Source organism: Giraffa tippelskirchi, chromosome 13, assembly GCF_054371585.1.
Source record: "Giraffa tippelskirchi isolate mGirTip1 chromosome 13, T2T-mGirTip1v1.2.pri, whole genome shotgun sequence".
Lineage (NCBI taxonomy): Eukaryota > Metazoa > Chordata > Mammalia > Artiodactyla > Giraffidae > Giraffa > Giraffa tippelskirchi.
In genome coordinates this window covers 103,845,226-103,864,701 of record NC_137287.1, presented here as the reverse complement: position 1 = coordinate 103,864,701, position 19,476 = coordinate 103,845,226, and the positions used below count along the sequence as shown (strand labels likewise).

The window sequence follows — 19,476 nt, the reverse complement described above, 5'->3', positions numbered from 1 at the left end:
TAGGTACTTCCTTCCTAGCGGGTCCTGCACCTGTCAAGTGCAAACTGAATACATATCCTGTGACTAGAAGCTTTGTGGTCCTATGTTTAATTTCTCTCTCCTACTGGCCCACAGGCTCCGAGTAGGCTGACCCGTTTTGTCCATTGTTGTGTCACTCATACTTATCATATGGTGCCTGGCATGTAGAGGGGCACTATACGTTATTTGTGGGAGAAAAAAAACATGTCTGGAAGCATGCTTGATCAGAGGCTTGGAGGGGATCACACATGGGCGATTGAGGGACAGAAGAGGTGAGTCTGTTGGACGTAGAGTTCACAGTTTGAAATAAAAGGCTCTAAGGCCAGCAGGGCCGTGGAAGCCCTTAAAACACAAGGCCAGAGAGCTCTGACCTGAGTCTGCCAGCAATGGGAAGCCACTGAAGGTGTGGAGTAGGAGAGTGTCACGAGCGGAGATTAGTTGATGGCATTCTAAAACAACATATTTCTGAAAACATAGCTGATGAAATTGTCGTTTTTACCTTTGTCGTGGTTGTTAGGAAACTGTATTTTGACAAGTCAGGCTCTCAGTTCTGTGCATCATGGGAAATTTATCTGAATAGGGAAGGTGTGCGGAAATAGTATGGGACAGCTTCTCCTGGATTTCCACAAAGGTGTCAAACCGACTGTGAGCTGGCAGCCAGCTGGGCAAAAATCAGCGCATGTGAGGAATAAACGAACAAGCCGAGTTACTACTCAGGTATTCTGAATCCAGGCATGGGTCAAGTCTGGAGCTTCTAGCCCCGCTCCTCTTCCTGCTGGAATGCCCTCTTCACTGGCCACCTGTCACATTCCTCCAGCCTTCTTTGGTTCAGAGTAGATGTCACCTCTTCCAGGTGACATCGCTCAGTTGTATCTGATTCCTTTGCAACCCCATGGACTAGAGCCCATCAGACTCCTCTGTCCATGGGATTCTCCAGGCAAGAATACTGGAGTGGGTTGCCATGCTCTTCTCCAGGGGATCTTCCTGACCCAGGGATTGAATCCAGGTCTCCCACATTGCAGGCAAATTCGTTTGAGCTACCCAGGAACCACCCGCTAACAGCCCCTTAATCAGAAACACCTCCCCTGTGTCAAAACTGTGCTGCACCTAGAGCACCGTCTGCTGTGGGAAGGGATTAATTCTCTCTGTTATGCTGGGGCAGGGACAGTTCATGGTGGGCGTAGAGGTGAGTGCTGGTTCTACCAGATATTAAAATATATTCCAGAGCTATGCTGTTGAGACAGGAATAGACAGATCAATAGAACAGGCAATTCCCAAAATAATGGGAAATTAGCATTCTATAAACATGGTGCTTCCAGTCAGTGGGTGAAGATGAGTTATTTAAAAGATGGTATTGGGACAATTTGGATGGCCATTAAAAAACAGAATAAGCTAGAGCTTCGCCATACTTCTTTATTTTTAAATTGGAATATAATTGCTTTACAATGTTGTGTTAGTTTCTGCTATACAACAACCAACAACGTCAGCTATATGTATACTCCCTCCCCCTCCCCAATCTCACTTCTCTAGGTCATCAGAGAGCACTGAGTTGAGTTCCCTGTGCTATTCAGCAGCTTTCCACTAGCTATCTATTTTATACACGGTAGTGTTCGTATATCAATACTACTCTCTCAATTCGTCTCACCCTCCTTTGCCCCTGCTGTGTCCACAAGTCCATTCCCCACGTTTGTGTCTCTATTCCTGCCCTGCAAGTAGATTCACCTATACCACTTTTCTAGATTGCACATATATGCATTAATATATGATATTTTTCTCTTTCTGACTTACTTCACTGTGTGTGACAGACTCTAGGTTCATCCACATCACTACATATTACTCAATTTTGTTCCTTTTTATGGCTGAGTAATATTCTATTATGTATGTGTACTACATCTTCTTTTTATCCATTCATCTGTCAGTGGACATCAAGGTTTCTTTCATGTCCTGGCTATTATAAATAGTGCTGCAATGAACGTTGGGGTACATGGGCCTTTTTGAATTATGATTTTCTCAGTTTCCCTCACTTCTTATATGGAGATAAATTACAGATAGAATAAAGATTTAACTCTAATGAAGCTATAAATGCTCTAGAAGAAAATATGGGTGAAATACATTTATAATCTTAGAGTGGAAAAAAAAAAAAAACCTTTGTTTTGACCTGAAATCCTAAAGCCCTAAGGGGAAAAAAACTAACTGGATGATATAAAAATGTAAAATTTTCATATGGCAAAAAATCACATTGTAAACAAAATAAAGATAACAAAAGGAAAACATATTTGCAAATTTTATAACAAAAGATTAATATCCTTCCTTTCTAAACAGTTCTTACAAAAAATAAAAGACCACAACCCAGTAAAGGGCAAAGAATATGAATAGCTTGTTTAAAAAAAAGAATTACATGTGACCAGTAAACACACAATATGCATCAATATAGGCTCCCATTCCCAAATGGAGGGCAAAGAGAGACACTATTCTTCACTTCTCAGATTGGCAAAGATGAAAGAGGTTGCTAGTACCAAGCGCTGACAAGTGTGTAGTGAAATGAGAACTGCCAGGTGCCACTGGCGGCTGAGGAAACTGGTACAACAGCATCTGTGAAGAGGGTGCTGAGCAGCACTGTGAAAAGTAGCCTCTGATGCTGCCGATAAAAGCTACTACTTAACCAGTACTCCCTCTGGGGGAAGGAGCAAGCTTGTATTTTATGACCTAAGCTCAGAAGTCATAGACCCTCAATTCCATTGCCCTATCCATTGTGCCAGGGGACCCAGGTGTGATACTTGGAGGGGAGGCTCATCTGGGGACAGCTGGGAGGCTGGCAGTTTCTAATGTCAAAGGGGAAATTTTGGTGTCAAATACATTAAAAACACTATTTTATTATCCACTTTGTAGATGAGGAAACCAGTGCCCCAGAACACTTGTTTGGTGTCACACTTGTTTAGCCATTTGACTAAACTCTTTCTAGTCCACCTCCTTCATGGTCACCCCAAAACCACTCCTGATACATAAGATATAATCTAATCTCCTCTGATCTCCTCATAATTTAGACTGCATGACTTTCTCACTCTTAGAATAAAAGTCCCATACCTCACGGTAGTGACCAAGGCTCTGAGTGCTGGGTGCCCTCTGAGTGCTCTCTCCCCCTCCCCTCCTCCCAACCTCCCCTTTGCTCTTACCAAGTCCCTTCCCACCTCAGGGCCTATGCACCAGCTGTTTTCCTCTACCTGCAAGACTGTGCCCCCAAGTCTTCACCCAGGTGTCAGCTTCCACCATCGCAGGGTCAGGGCCCATGTGGGCTTTCTCAAACTGAGAGGGGCTTCCTTGACCACTCAGCCCAGAGCCCACCTTGTCCCCCCTGTGTGCCCTCCACCCCCACCCCGTCATCCTCTGCTTCTCCTTCACCCCATCACCACCTCATCCCGTGTCTCCAGGATCCAACCAGGAGTCAACAAACTTCACATTCCGTTGTTATTTCTCTTTAGTCTTGTGATTGAGAACTGTCAGCCTGATGACAATGAATCTTTGAGGAATCTGGGACACTTGTGGAGAGTCTTTCAGTATTTCTTGTCGGGTTATCTCTTCATGATCAGATTCAGGTTAAGCATTTTGCCTGGGAGGACTTGACATGGGGAGAACTCAACACAGGTGATGCTGTGTTCTCGCTGCATCCCTTCAGGAGGTGAGCACATCGTTTCAGGGGGGCTCCACTTCGGGGTCTGCTCATTTGATCACTTAGTTGGGGAGTGTCTGCCAGCCTTGCCATGGTGCAGATATATGTGTCTTTTATCATTATAAGTAATTTGCAGGGAAAAGCATTTTTGAATGCACTGAGATGCTTGAATAGTATCTACTCTGGTCACGATAAGATCCCGTTATTCCTAATCACGAACCACCGGTTCCCATGGTCAGGTCCCTGCTCCTGGAGCATGCTCATTTCATATGGGAGTCTGCCTGGAGGGGTTTGCTGCTTAAGAAGCTCCACAGAGCAAATGCCGCCATTTACAAAGGCACCCACTGTATGTAGAGCCTGGAGGGGACGTGAACGCAGCACTGCACCCTTAAGCAGACGAGAGTAGCCTTTCTCTGTTGTGGTCTCTCACCAGACTGGGGCTGGAAGAAGAGACACATCACTGGGAGAATTAGTGGTCAAGAAACTAGGTCATGCCATTCCTCGTTGAGTCCCATGCTGTGGCCACTTTAAGGAGATGCGCAAAGACGCTGAAAACAACCTACACAAGGTTACTCAAGGAGTAGGCAGCTCCTGCAGGAATTAGAGAGCCAGGAGATTTCTGCAGGCTTCAGCACACAGGAAAACTCCCCTAATTCACAGTGCTGCTGAACAGCCAGGCTTCTCCAGGGCCCCCAGCCACTTCCTGTGGGTCGAGTGGGGCTGGGGCTGTTTTATCTCAGGGATGGTAAATGAGTTCATATTTCATGCCTAGAGAAAATCACTGCTCTGCCCTTCTGGGCGGCACTAGCTCTCTTATTTGTCAGAGAAGAGGTGGGTTATCTGGGTTCAATTCCTCCTTTGAACACCAGTTGGATCTGGGTTTATATTTCGAGCCCAGATGTCCACCATTGCTGTGAAATCGTGACTCAGGCCAGGAGAAGTCAAAGGTCTCCAGAAATGTGGGGGGAAGAGATGGGAAATCCTGGGCTTGAATTATGTCATTTGCAGAGTGAGGAAGGGCAGTTCCTGTGTTGGAAACAGCCACATTTCCATGTATGAATTCAAGAGTCATGGCCACTAGTTAATTCTAAAAATCATTATCGGTGTGTGGACGTTCAGGCAGTGAAGTTTCCAAACTGTCTCCCACCACAGAGGAGGGGACGTAAAGACCTCATGGAGAAAAGAGGGAAGAGAGAACTGGTTTGAAAACACATTTGGTTTTAGGGATGAAAGGTGCTAATGAGTAACATGCTTAGAGCCTCTTTTAAAAATAAAATGTGGGTCTTATATTGACAGTGAAATCTTTACCGTGTGCAGAAGGAAGTCTGTGCGCTGTTAATTCGATGTGTTGTCATCTTTTTATTTTTCTAATGGGTGAATTCTGAGCCCTGAACCTGTGATATTGTATTTCCAACTCGTACCTGTAGAGGGAGCCTTGTTTACCTCGGATTTTTCACAATGCAAAGCTTTCAGTGGAAGAAAGAAAAAGGCTTTTTACAGAAAAAAAAAAAAGTTGGAGGGTTAAAGGCAGTCTGTTTCAAAATTGCAAACAATCCCGCTGGCTGTCTCGTTTTCTCTTCTTCGCTGGTTTCCCTGTGAATGAATTGTAGCGTAAAGTCAGTAGAAATTGCCCTTCCTCTTTGGATGCGGCCAGAGGAATCAGGAGATAGGATCGTTACTGGTGGGTTTTTTTTTTTTTTTTTGCCATTTCCTCACAGAATTCCACGAGGGCAGCTCTCCAACCCCGTTAAAACACAGGGTTTTTCTGAAGGCTGACCTGTTGGAGGGTGTGGATTTGGGGAGGGGGAGTCTGTCCCGGACCCGTCCTCTCTGTCGGGATCTAATCCTGCTTTGGGGGGTCTAATTCTGCTGTTGGGGTACGAGCGCGCTATGTTCCAGGCTGAGTCTGAGGCTGCTCAGAGGTCCGGGGTCCCACACCCCCGCGACGACCGGTGCGGTCTTCTCCTGCACCCAAGGTGGACAAGGATCGTCTGCGCGCGGCACCACATCTCTGATCCGCGCGGGTCTTCCCCCTACTGCGATGCTGTGTCTGGACCGCGCGCTCCCGGGTCTGGGATGGAGCAGCATTCTTGATGTTATTCTGTTACTTTACAACTGTATCCTGCGCGTCTTCAGGAGCCCGCGCTGTGTGGTTTAGGGGAGCACAATGACCGGCGGGGGGGAAGCGGGGACGGACCCGGGAGCAGGCTGGCGGCGGGCGCTGGAGATGGTGGAAATGTTTGGGTCGCACAGGTGAGCGCAGCCGGACTCCGAGGCGCCCGCCAGTAGGGAAGGGGAGCAGGAGAGGGTGGAAACTAAGTGGTGGGAAAGAGACAAAGGAAGAGTGAAGAAGCGAGATGGTGCGGAATAGAGGAGGGGGATGGGAGGGGGCAGCGAGTAGGCAGCAACGCCGAGGAGCCCGAGCTTGAACTTGATCGAGGAAATGTGGGGGCCCAGAGGCTGGGGGGGGGGGTTGCGCAGCACAGAGCCGACCACGTGCCTGTCTTTCCCAGACCTGGGGCTCGCTTTGAACGCCGGGGGGCCCAGCCCTCTGGCCCAGCAGCCCCGCCCAGCGAGGACCCGCGTCCCCTGGGAACCCAGGGACGCGTAGGGTTCGAGGGCTGCCCGAAGGCCCAGGGTGCCGAGAGTTCCTAAAGGTGCCTGAGTCACTTTCTTTGGGTCAAGTCTCTCCTCGTCTGGCCTGAACGCGGATAGCCGACCGCGCGCCCCCCCACCCCCGCCAACCCTCACCCTGGACTCGAAGACTGGGTCCTCCGGGAGCAAGGGGCGGGCACAGACCCCACCGCCTTCTTTCCCGGGCTCCGTCCCCCGCAAGAATCTTCCTCCAAGCGCTTCCCCCTTAAGGGCGCTCACCCCCGGGAGCGCTCGGCGGCGCGTCCAGCGCGCCCTCCTCCCTCCCCCTACCTGGCCCAGCACCCTCTCCTTCCTCCTCCCCCCTCCCCTCCCTCCTTTCTCCTCTCTCCCGGTGCCTCCTGCTCCTCTCTCCCCCTCCCCCCGCCCGGGCCCACTCCTCCCGCCCGCCCCCCCCACCTCCTCCGGCTGCTCCTCCTACTCCCCCAGCGTCAGCCCTCCGTGCGTTCCCCTCCCCCCGGCCCCCGCCCCGTGCCGGGTCCCGCCCCCCTCCCCCGCCTCCCCGTGCCCGGTGCCCCCCTCCCCCTTCCTCCCTCCCGGCCGCGGCGCCGCCGCCGCCGCCGCCGCCGCTCGCCTGGGCCCTCCCCCCGGCCACCCCCGCCCCCGGGCCGGGCAGTGACGCGCCGCGGCGGTGCCAGCCCCTCTCCCCGGCGGCCGCGGCGGCAGCAGCAGCAGCTGGAGCTGGAGGGCTGTCACCGCCGCCCGCCCCGCTCACTCGCCGAGCCCGACCGCCCGTCTCCGCCTCGCCTCCCGCCCAGGTACGGAGTCCGGCCCAGATCCCCGCGATCGGGCCGTTTCCGGGCCCCCGGGCCGCCGCCCCCCTTCTCCCGCCGCTGCCGCCGGCCGTTGAGCTGCGGTTAGGGGGGCGGGAGACTGGGGGGGTTCCGGGGAGGGGGACGCGGGGGAGCTTCCTGCGCCGCGGCTGAGGAGGGGGGCGCGCGGAAGCGGCTGCGCCCTGGGCGGAGTGGGCTCGGGCAGGGGGGCGGAGGAGTGGGACCGAGTGGGGTGGGGGCGGTGAAGCCTGCACTCCCGGGGCCGCGGGGCTCTCGAGAGGGGCTCCCGGCCCCGAGTGCGGGGGGCTACCGGGCGCACCCCACTCCCGGGCCGTGCGCGCCGCCGGTCCTGGGGGGCGGTGATTGTGTGCGCCGTGCCGCGGTATTGTGCGGCGGCCGCACGGTTTGCAGCGGGCTCGGCACCGCGTCCCGGGGAGGCAGGCATTCGCAGGCGGCGGGGTGGGGGCCGGGCTCGAGTGGCCGCCGCCGAGGCCGTAGCGAGAAGGGAAGTGGACTGTTTGGAGATGTGAGGACGGGAAGCGTTGAGTGGCAGGGAGGGGCTCCCTGCCTCGGCGCGGGGAGTTGAGACGGGGTTTGCAGAGTTGAGCCCACTTCAGCAGACCCCCGCCCCTCCCTGGACCAGACTGGTGCCCCTGTCAAGTGGAGGATCGGAGCAGAAGCTAGGGGTGTCGGCGGCCCCTGTCTTAGGGGCATTCCTTACGGACCGGGGCGCATGGGTCGGGGGCAGCTGGCCAGAGCCTGGGCGCGCGCCCGGGTTAAGTTGGATTTACACCTCCGTCCGCCGCTCTCCGCTTCTCCGAGGCTGGACACTTTTTCGGGCGGCGGGGGTGGGGGGAGTGCAGTTCGCGTTTTTATTCCAGCCGCTCCGATTCAGAAGTGACCCCCACCCCCTACTCCCACCTGGAGCAGTGTTTGCCTGAGTCCAGTGGCCCCTAGCGGGCCGCGCTTCCTGGGGGAAGTTCTCATTAAGCCTTGCTAATTAGCATTATTCCTGGAGAAAGGTTAAGGTTAGACCGTCCTTTTCCTTATCGGGAGGCCCACCCCCTTCCTCCCCATTCCCTTCTTCCTCCCTCCTCCCCAAGAGCACAAAAGCACAAAAAGAAAGTGTGAAGAGGCCCGGATCAATGGAGAAGCCACAAACCCATTAATTCAAATGGAACCTTTATCCCCCCTCTAAAACATTGATTTTTCTTTCTGTCCGCTCTGAGGGGAGATTAATAACCTCCTGATTTCACCTGAAATGGTGTTTGGACTCTGTGATTTCCTCCTCTTTCTGAGAAGGATTGTGGCTTGAAATAGATTCTCCCTTGAGATAAAGCCCTACTTATCCCAGAATGAGCTGGAAACCCCAGCCTGGGCCCCTGTCCTACCAGGGAGAGGGTTGTGGGGCTCTCACAATTCCTCCAGAGAGAGTCATGAGCAGGGGCCCCTTCTTGCCTGCCCCTAGCTTCTGGGCTTCTGATTGTTCTGGGGGAACGACCCATATAGGGCCCAAGCCCCAGAGATGGTTTAGCCGGGAAGTAGTGAATTACCCCTACATTGGAAACCCATTATGGCCTAAATTCGTAGGTGAATACTATCAAGCTTAATTCAATCCCATCTCAAGGTGGGCTTCTTTTGGAGAGTGGGGGTTGGAGACAGCACCACCCCCCTCTTACATCCACTGCACCATGGCTGGGTGCCAACACCCCATTCAGCACCATCCTGAGGAACAGCAGGAAACCAAGCACCCGGGGCCTTCCTCCCAGCTGGAAAGGCTGATCTGGGGGAACTTATGTGGCCTGAGTCACCCTGGGGCCATGTGGAGCCACACTGGCCCTGAGTTGCTCAAGAACTTTTTTTTTTTGTCTGGGTCCTTTTCTTGGAAGGAAACTCCTGCAGGGGATTAGTGCAAAGTGGTTTCTCTCGAGCCCTCTTTTCTGCTGGAAGAACCCTGTCTGCTGAAGCTCATCTCTCCAGCCTCCCTTTTAAAGAGACCCCTGTTCACGGCAGGGTCTAGGGTATCAATGAGGCCCTCGTGGTGAGGAGTGCTGGGAAAACAGCCAGTTGCCTTTGCTTGGGAAACAAAAGCCCGTTTTACACTCAATACACTAGTAGGAAGGTGTTGAAAATGCTCACCCCAGCATCCAGGCACCCATGACAGCAAAGACAACAGAGCATCCCTGTGCAGATGCAGACGTCTCTGACAAACCCTGTGCGTGTGTGCATGTGTGCGCGTGCATGTGTGCGCGTGTGTGTGTGCGAGAGAGGAAAACCTAAAATGTGGTAGGTGATTGGCTGTGTCAGCCCTCCCCACTTCATGTTTCCCAGAAGAGCTTGTATGGCTAGGAAGCAGAGGAAGTTTGCTGGCAGGAAGGAGTGGAATTGAGTGGAGTGTCCCCAGGATCCTGGCGTCCACCCTTGGTGGCCAGGTGAGCTTGGGATGAGAGCATGAGCTGCAGCCTTGGGACTCCCTAGCCCCCAGGAGCTGTGGCTCAGACCACCCTAAGATGTTATTTGTGCTGTTCCTTCCCAACCGGGATTTGGAACCCTTGTTGCTTTGGATCCTGCGGTGGTGGTGGTGGGGTGTTCGTCTTCCATTAATAAGCCATCTGATGAGCTGAAGTGGTTAAGTTGGGGTCAAATGCGGTTCAGTACCTCCTTGGCATGCTCAGAAGGCTGTGTGTGTAATGCTCGCTGACATGGAGACCGGCAGCAGAATTGCCTCCCGCTGAAGAATTTCCAGGGCCTGGGAGGGGCCTGCAGGTGTTCCAGAAGGAGGTGCTCACTTTGTCCACGCTGGTGTCTGCTGGTTTGGCGTAGAGCCGGTGCCAGGGCAGCTGTCTTGAGCCTGGTGGTCTTCCTGGCAAGAGCTTCAGCCTCTCATCAAACCCACCCCAAGGGGCTGGACAGAGAAAGGGTCTGTTTTCTGCAAGAGCTTCAGCCTCTCATCAAACCCACCCCAAGGGGCTGGACAGAGAAAGGGTCTGTTTTCTGCCTGGCCCATTCCTGCCTCCCACCCCTCCTCTGAAACACACACACCCAAGGCTCCTGGTCAGGGCTTACTGCTTACAACGGCACTAAATTCGCAGCAAATCCTTCTCTCTTTCTCCCTCAAAGCAAGCAGTAGAGATAGAGTTACAGCTCTGAGGAGAGGCCTGGAAAATGTTGTGTGAGGCACACCCCAGGATCCCTGTCCTGGAGGATGCAAATGGCTCAACTTCAGAGGCACCAGGAACCCAGTTCCTGAGAAATTGACCCCAGTTGTAAAATAATCAGGTTACTGATAGCACCTGCCCCTGGTTACACGCCATGGATACAGGCGCGTTTCCACCATTTCCCCTCTGGTCTCCCATTTTCTCCTCCTCCTGGGCTGGGCAGCGGTTGGTGCTAGTTTGCCTGCAGAGGAAGAAGGGCCTCAGAACCTGGGTGGAGAGAAACTGAACCTGCCCATGAATTCTGGACTGCAGATAAGAGCAGGGAGGGTCTGATTGGCTCCTCTCCTCCTGCCCAGAGTCAGGGCTCCCAGACTGGGGTGTGTCCCAGGAGCAGCCTTGGCTGCTGTCTTCCTGCCGCCCCCCCCACCCAGCTCTTGAGTTCCCTTTCCAGAAGGACAGTTGACCCAATCACCCTGTGACCCCACAAGTGGCTCAGGTCCTTTGGCGCCAGATAAATGATGACCTTTTGTCAACAGGTGGGCAAGGCTGCAGCCTGCAGGGTGTCTGAAGCCAGAGCCAGGAGTCAAGCGGGGTCTAGGGAAAGGGGCCCCGGAAGTAATGGATTGTACACACTGCTTCATTTTTTAATGAAAGTTTCAATGAAGTTTGTTTACAGAAAGAGAAATTAGTAGACCGAGTTTCCTTGAGATTCCAGAGTGCCCCACTTGTGACCTCTGGGCCTGCTCTCCGTAACCCTCACCATCACCTCCTGCAGGTCCCTCAGACCCAGCTATGTCCCACTCTGCTCATCGCTGACGGGCTCTGAATTGTGTGCTGGTAATTACCTGTGTCACTGGCCTGCTCCTTAAGCCTGGGCCTGGTGTGAGCCAGTGAGGTGACAGTCTGCAGGGGGCTCTGCTATAGCAGATGGATGGCAAAGGGGGCTTGGGCAGCCTTCTCTCAGCAGGTCTGCTCGAAGTGAGGGTGTGGAAGTTGATTTTGATTGGAACTTATAGTTTGGTGTGTTTTTTAAGTTAGGCATCATAAATTTGATTTCTTACTTAAAAATTTACTGTATCGGGAACTTCCCTGGTGGCCCAGTGGTTAAGACACTGCATTCCCAGTGCAGGGGGCCAGGGTTTCATTCCTGGTGGAGGAACTAGATCCCACATGGCACAGCTAAAGATCCAGCATGCCACAACTAAGACCACAACTAAGGCCAAATAAAAATAAATTAATTAAACAAAATTTCTGTGTCAGTGTGTCAAAAGCTTAAATAGAACCATCACTCACAGAACAGGGATTCATGTGGCAAAACGCTGGGGGCTGTGGGCACACTCACTGGGGAGAGCTTGATAGTCAGTGGATAACTGGAGAGAGGGTATTCCCCAGCCCCCTTCTCCTTCAGTGCTTACACGTGGGTCAAAAGTTTTCTCTGTTCTTCCCTAAATAACAGGGCCCTGGAGGGAAGGAGCCCTGCTGTAGTCTCAGCACCCCTAACACAGCACCAGCACATAGTAGGTGGTCCATCAGTGCGCATCTATTCATTGATAAGAGTGGTCCAGGTGTGGGTGTAAATATAGCTTCATCTCCCGTGAATTTCCTTTGGGTCTCATCCTGAGACGCTTTGTTGTTAAGGAATCTGGTTCTTTCGACTGAAAGGAGGAAGTGCGGTGAGGTGGCCGCTGGGAGTGGTGGACTGTGATGTGGGTGCTGAGCACAGACTGCTTGGGTTCAGTCTCACGAGCCCTGGGGCAGCTAAGGCAGGTCCAAGGAGGGGGCGGGTACCAGATCTGGAGAGAGGCCTGAATCGGGCGCCTGCTGTTCCTATTGGACAAGGAAAGCTCAGACAACCCTTGTCTCAGAGCCCCTCATGGATGGGCACTGGGTGCTCTTCCTTATTGGGTGATGGCAATTCAGTGTAAAATGTAGCCCACCTCTGCCCAGTTTGGCCTGTCCAGGCAGGGAGACATGGAGGGGGGCCATTTGGGCGGACAGTTAAGTGATCTGAGCCAGAGAAACCCGAGGCTCTGCATGGGGGCGCCTGGCAGCTGCAGGCAGGGAATGCCACACGGCAGCATGCTGCCACCCGCCTGCCAGCCAGGGTCCAGGTTTCATATGGTCTCCATTCAGGAACCGTGTGTAACAGGACCAAGCCCCCGCTTGTCAGGCTGATGCCGCATCCTCGTTAAACCCCAGTGTCATGCCAGGCAACTCAGCCAATTTGACTGGTCTCACTGGCTTTGTCCAGAGAGCATAGAGCCCGCTCCCCACTCTTGGAAGGACTTAAGACTGTCTGGGGGGAGAGAGGGCAGAGAGCCACCGTGCTGGCTGCTGCAGCTGAGTTCTCTGCTGCCCAACTGCCGGGCTGATGGTACAGACAGGCAGGCGGTGTGAGGCGAGGTGTGATGGAGCCTGAGCTGGACTTGATGCAGAAGGGGGACGTGCGTTTGGAGTTTGGGTTCTGAGGTGCCACAGCCCCGTGGGCATTCCAGGTGAGGGGCTGGGAAGGAAGCGAGCGTCTGGGCCTTCAGGACTCTGGCCCTGACACTTGTTAGGTCATGACCTTGGGCGAGTGCCTTCACCCCTTGGAGCCTCAGCTTCCTCATCTGTAGAATGGAGCTGATAACTGCGTGCACCCAGTGGGCCTGTGATGCACTTGGAAACTGATAAACCATGGCTTCCATCGTTGTTATTTTAAACTGTGGCCGAGTGGGGCTAGAGTGGGGTTCAGCACTGCACCCAGTGGTTCTGACTTTTCCTTGCTCCTTGATGAAGAAAACCTGTGTGTTTAGTGAAATTCCTTTCTCTGAGTGGAAGATGCCCACCTGGGATGATGTGCTCCTTAGGAGGAGACACCCCCGAATGGCTTCACTGCCCACGCAGCTCACCCATCTCCTAGTTACAGTGGCTTCCTGACTGCCTGCTGGAACCCTCCAGCGTGTGCCAGTCCAAGGGGCACTCCCCACTGCTTGTCACAACCTCCCTCACTTCTGCAAGCCTCTGCTTTGATTGTTCCTGACTGGCGAGGCCCTTCTTGGCCACTCTGGCAAACACAGTCAGTCCTGCAGGTCCCTCACCCCTCTTGTCCTGCTTTATTCTTTATTGTGTTGCCCTAACACTCCCAATATTATGAGTTTTTCTGCTGATGGTCTCTCTCCCCCGTTGTCCCTCTCCACAGTGAACACCAGGAAGGCTATGACTTGTCCACAGGTAAATTTTCCAGCATCTAAATGCATGAGACCTGGGTTCAATCCCTGAGTTGGGAAGATCCCCTGGAGAAGGGAACGGCTACCCACTTCAGTATTCTGGCCTGGAGAATTCCATGGGGTTGCAAAGAGTCAGACACAACTGAGCGACTTTCACATAGATGTTCGTTAAATAACTTGTTGAATGGACGGAGCATTTTGAGTGGGTGGTGCTTCCAGATGTTAATAGACTACTTGGTCCTTTAAGCCACAAGTGTTTCCATAAGAGCCAGGAGAAGGCCTTCCTGCTTCAGCCGGGACTTCAGGGTCCAGTGACCCTGGGACAGCTAGGAAGGAGCCAAAAGCCCACACGAGGATGGCCCAGTTCCTGGCTCCCAGAACCTAGATGACCCTACCCCTCTGAGGGTCCTTCTCCCCAGCTGCTCACCGCCCCTCACCCTCCTGTCCCTGCCCAGTTAGCGCAGGGAGAGTCGTGTTGCCCTTTTTGCAGAGAGAACCCTTTGAACATGCGTGTGTCCTTCCAGGTGTGAGAATGCAGTCTGAGTGAGGGTGAGCGAGCGGGCTTTCACCCAGGGACGGCTGGGGGGTGCGTTCTTGTGTATGAGGAGCAGGGAGCCTGTGGGAGGGAGGCAGGGTGGCTGCGTGTGTGGGGGGGGTGGGCCCCTAGGGCACACGTGGTCCCCGTGCCCCGAGGCTCTTTGTGAGCGGCGTGGGGACCCCTGAGCTGAGCAGAGCTGGCATCCTCCTGATTCACCCACAGAGGGTACCCACTCCTCTGTGCTGCCCAGAAGCTGTAAATTCCAGGAAACTCCCTGCCAGCCAGGCTGGTGGGGGAGGGCGTGGAGGAGCACCCACTGGTTCCCTAGCACTTGCAGAGCAGATGTGTCTGCCTCGGACAACAGCCGAAGAAAGTTCAAACCCGAGTGTGTTTGCTTGCTGTAAAAGAGACCTCTGTGAGGGGCCCCTGGAGGGAGGCTTTGGGGGTGGTGGTGCTCTGCCAGAGGTCCTTACTGGGGGCCCACAGAGGCCATTGTATCTCGTCGGACGGGGGAGGGGAGGGGGCAAAGCCAGTACTCCAGGGTGTGGGAGCTGCTGGGTCATCTTTCTTGCGTTTTACAGCCAGCTCCCAAACACAGTTGCTAGCTGCTGCTCCTGAAAGAGGCTGGGCCAGAAGGAGGTGGGGTCCCTTCCCACTGGAGGGCTGGGTGGAAGGGGCCCCGCCCCGGGGGTTCCCGGATGCCTGGCCCAGGGCTCACTGAAGCCAGCAAGGGGAGAGGAGGCAGGCGTGGTCCTCGCCTGCAGGCCCTACGGCTGTTTGGAAGGCCCTGGCGGCCCCCCAGGCCCTTGAGCCGAACCCCCTTTGCGGTCTGATCCAAACCCTTGCCTGCCCCACCCCCTTCCTTCGCTATACTTCTGGGGCTGGCCTTTTCAGCTCTGGAAGCCGCCCAAGAGCATATCTTTGAAGCACAGCAAAGGTTAGGAAGGAGGAAGACAGAAATGTCCTCTGGGCTGGGGGAGTGGGAGAAAGGAATTCCATGCATGCTCCATGGGAGTTGGGCGGCCAGCGTGGTGGGGGCCGTCAGCCTGGCCTCGGCGGTGCCCGACGTGTCCTGCTGCCCACGTCTGCCCGCCTGGCCCTACGTGGAGTGAACCCTCCTCCCAAGGCTGTGGGCAGGGAGTGGGGAGCAGTGGCCCTTGTTTATGGCGCCTGCTTCAACCTTGGCTCACAGGGGTAAGAGCCAGGCCCTGCCACCCGCCCCTACAGGATGCGAGACCTCGTAATTGTCTTCAATTACAGCCAGTGCCGGCCCTCAGCCCCAGCTTCAGCTTCTGACAGGGACCAGAGCCCCAGCCACTTCCATGGGGGGTGGGGGGCAGGGGGAGAAATCCGCCCCCACTGCAAGGTTTGGGGGTGCCCTATGGCCACACTCCCAAACACCTTCGGGCCCTTGGGTTCACCCTGTATGCTGCCGAGGGGCTACAGAGAGCCCGTCCCTGTTGAACGCCCACCTTCTTTGTCCCTGATCAGGATGAAACTTCTGTGAGCAGTGAAGATTTTGATATGAACGACTCCACATGGATGTCAGCTGACCCACACCTGGCCTCCAGCCTGAGTCCCAGCCAGGACGAGAGGATGCGGAGCCCACAAAACCTCCACAGCCAAGAGGACGGTGAGTGTTCCTTCGTGGCCAGCAGGAGAAGGGTTGTGTCCCTGCCGGGAGCCTAGGAATCCCCAGGGGGTAGACTCTGGGCTGGAGCCTCCAGGGGTGGCTGAGGCTTTGGCTGACAGCGACCCCCAGCATTTTCAGTATCTCCATGGCCCCACTGCCCCAGCCCTTAATTCCAGGGAGAGCAGTTGTTCCTTCCAAAGGTGAATGGCTCAGAGCTCTTTCAGGGATTGACAGCCTGACCATGTCCTGCCAGTTTGTCTGCTCTGATACTCATGGGCTGGTGGATGTGGATTTCAAAGTTATCATGATTCAGGTCTGGGAAGGTTAACAGTGTGCCTGCCCCAGAACAGTTCAGCCACCCAATCATGAAAACAGGAGTTGGGCTTTGTGGCCCGGATGTGAGGCTCTGGGACAGTGTCCCTGCCTGTCCCTGGTGAGCGAGTGTGCTTGTCCGTTGTGTGCCCCCAGCCCCTCAGGTGGGCCGGCTGAGGAGCTGTCCAGATCTGCCCTGGCCCTGGCCGCCCCCCGCCACCCTCCAGGGCCAGCCTGGCAGCCTCCTCCAGCCTCCCTTGGAACAGAAGCATCTTCTTGGGGTCAGGGTCAGACTCCAGAGGTCTACTCCGGCACTCTTGCGTCGAGCCCCCCAAACTGGACCTACCTCAGTTAGACGTGGTTGTGGGTGTGCAGTGGCACCTGTGGACAGAGTGTCCTGGGCTGGGCTCTGATTTTCCGGGAGGACATGAGATGGGTGGGGGAAGAGCTGGAGAGAACTGGGGTGTAGAGCTGCAATTAGGAGGGGTCGAAGGTCGGAGCCTGGAATGTGGGAGGGAAGGTGCAGGGTTAAAAAGGGGTGTAATGTTAACTCTGCGAAATAGGTTAGCCTTAAAGAGTAAATAAGGAGTAGGAGCCTTGCAGTTTGGGTCAAAGTTCGTCTCCATGGCGGAACCCGCGTGCCTGCCTCCCCGCAGCCTTCACAGGCCTGAAATCTGGCTTTGTCTGGGAGGAGACCCAGCACGGAGACAGCCAGGGTGGCCCATCCACGGGCTGGGAAGCCCTGGGTGTGGTTCTGTGAGGAATGGGGTGCAAGGCTGCTGCGAAAGAAAGGGCTTTTGTCCCTTGACGCCTCGGGAGTTCAGCACGACCCCCTTGTGCTGCCTTCCAGACCAGCACCGCCTTCCAGCGTTCCCACGGGTGGGGGGGCTGGGGTGGGGTACAGCGTGCTGGGGTGGGGGGGGCCCTGGGGTGAGATGTGCCCAGCAGCTGACCTCCTGCCTCATCTGAGCTGATTGAGGGCCACACCCAAGGGCCACACCAGCAAAGCTCAGCCCAAGGCTGTCGACAGTACCTTCACAAGGAGGATCCGGAGCATTTATTTATAGAAAGCCCTGAGTAGTAGGACTGAACGGCAGCCATAGTCCCCTAGCTCATCCTCAAAAATTCTTATGCTGTTATTGCTTACAGCCATCTTTTGGGGGACTCATGTCTGTCAGAGACACTTTCCAGGGAGATCTGGTGATCTGGGGCATCCAGCATCAGGTCCAGGGCAGGGGGGCAGGGTCACAGGGCTTCCTCAGCAGGGCTAATGGGATCAGTGTGTCCCCACAGCTGGTCCCAGAGGAACCAGGTGGGAGAGCCAAGCCGAGTGTCTTCACACATGTCCTCCCCCGCCCCCAGCTTCCCAGGTCCCTCCTGGCTGTGGGTGCTGGGGCCTAGGCCGACTGGCCTGCTGACAGGACGAGGGTGTTTATCAGGGCGGGCAGCCAGAGCTGGAGACAGGGAGGATGGTGTTGACCATGATACCATCAATTTAATTATTTCATCAGAGCCTGTGTCTGGAGGCTGTGGGTTGATGTGCCGGCCAGAGGCCAACCCACACCCAGCGCAGAGGGTCGCAGGCCCAGAGAGACCAGCTGACCTGGTCATCTCTGCTGCCCTTCTGGTCCTAGTTCTGGTGGTGACCGCCATGACTGTCCAGACCGGTGGGCTCCCAAGGGGTTTGGGCTGGGCACAGACCCGGCCTAGAGTCCTTGGCCAGCCCCCCCAGCCCCCACGGAGGCATGCAGCCAGCCCCCTCTTTGAAGGTGCCTGCAGTGCAGATGTGAACTGGGAACCCGCTCTCATCAGTGAGTTGGTAGGAAACTATCAGGGTCCTCAGGGTGTTCTCCTGTCCCCTGTTGTTAAGGAAGGATTGGGCAAGGACAGGCCAGGCAGGGGCTCTGTCTGAATCCAGCCACAACCCTCCATGGTCTCCAGGTCTCCACTCCCTGCTCCTGTGCCTTGATCCAGAGGCTTCTCCAGCACACACCAACCCCCAGGGCAGCTTGATGCTCAGTCTCTGGCCCTCGGCCCTGTGTGTCTGAGGCCCTCATTGTGAGCTCTGTAAGGGGTGGACCACGTGGATCCTGCTCTCTGCTCTGTCCCTGGTGACTCTGGTTGCATGCCTGGCGCATTATAGGGGCCTGCTGAATATCTGTTGCCCAAACGAGTAAAGGAACGAGCATTTATTGAGTGCCGCCCACCCCCCCCTCCCCAGCCAGAGGGGATAGAGGTCGGCTCCTGTTGGGGCCAAGTCAGGTTCTTTGTTCCTGAGGATTTCCGCCCTCCTTCCCAGCCTGAGCACCTGGGTCTTTTTCTTTTAGCCAGAAAATGTGGGGGCTCCCAAGACTGTGTCAGGGAGCATCCCACCCCTGCTGGCCAGGAGTGCAGCCCAGAGCATTTCGAAAAACCAGGCAGTTTGCACAGGTTCACACCTGTTGGTGGATGTGTCGGGGCCCTTCTCTTCCACCACCTCCTCCACCTCCTCCTTTTTCAAATTTTAACTGAGGCAGATGGAGGCTGGGCCTCGGCGGGGCAGATCCCGTGGCCGGCGGAGGCCAGGAATGAATCAGGCCAGTTCTCACTCCCGGGGGCTTGTCTGTGGTTCACCGGGAGTGGGAGAGTGCTTGGTGGTGCTTTCATCCCCAAGCCTGCTACCACCCATGAGGCCTCACATCACAGGGCTCTTTTATGGACCCCATTCCCAGCTTATTGACATCACAGCAGGGGTGCTTGGCTGGGGAACCCCAAAGTACTTCCTCATCAGGGCGGAGCTACTGTGGGTGAGCACATGGCTCTCACCCCAGCTCGGGAGGGAACTGCTGATCAGTGAGAGAACTGGGGCCATCTGGCCAGAGTTGGGGGATGCCAAGGCTGCTCCCCTCCTCTTTCCTCTTTGGCAGGCACTGAGGCCATGTGTGAGGTTCCGCTGAAGATGGGCATGGGAGTCTGGGGACCAGAGGAGGCTGCCCCCTGGAAAATCAGAGCACTGCCTTCTTGGGCTGAGTGATCCAGGTTGTTCTCACCACAGCCTCCAGTCCATGTATAGCCAGGTCCCCCCAGACAGGCACTAAGCACTAGCTGAGGGTTTGGACTTTCTTCGGAGTCCGAACAGAACCCTGGTCTCATCATAGGTGCCTGGAAAAGCACTCTGACCCAGGAGCTGCATTTTAGGAGGTAGAGAGGAGGACAGTTGCAAAAAGCCTGCTGTTGAGACCGTGTCCAGAGACGCTATGGTCGGGCGTTACTTAGGACTGAACAGCACATCTGTGTGTAGTTATGCCCCATCAGTGGGATGATGTGTTTGATGGCCATCTCTTCCTCAGATCCTGAGTAAGCACTCTGAGAGCCAGTTCTCTGGTGCCCAGCACAGCGCCTGGCACAGAGCAGGTGGGGGAGTGTCTGTTAAATGAGTAAGTGAACAGGGGTGCAGGCTGGGCAGGTGAGCCAGCATCCCTGGACATCAGAGGTGTGGCCAGGCCAGGGCCTTCTCCTTCTTCCATTTCCCCTTGA

At 55.3% G+C, this 19,476-nt stretch overlaps 1 protein-coding gene across 13 annotated transcripts in view; it reads left to right on the top strand.

Moving 5' to 3' along the window:
• NOL4L (nucleolar protein 4 like) overlaps positions 1-19,476 on the top strand; it is a 131,586-nt gene that overhangs the window by 88,090 nt on the left and 24,020 nt on the right. For 5 of the 13 annotated variants that reach the window (XR_014073822.1, XM_081559623.1, XM_081559625.1 and 2 more), the window contains exon 5: positions 15,507-15,648. Coding sequence is in view for 10 of the 13 variants with exons in the window: in XM_081559623.1 (XP_081415749.1) it covers positions 15,507-15,648 (142 nt within the window). In the remaining 3 variants the exon portion in view is untranslated. Of the gene's footprint in view, positions 1-5,744; positions 5,939-6,866; positions 7,096-14,724; positions 15,210-15,506; positions 15,649-19,476 lie in introns of those variants that run through there. The other 8 variants (XR_014073823.1, XM_081559630.1, XM_081559628.1 and 5 more) reach the window with 6 other exon arrangements.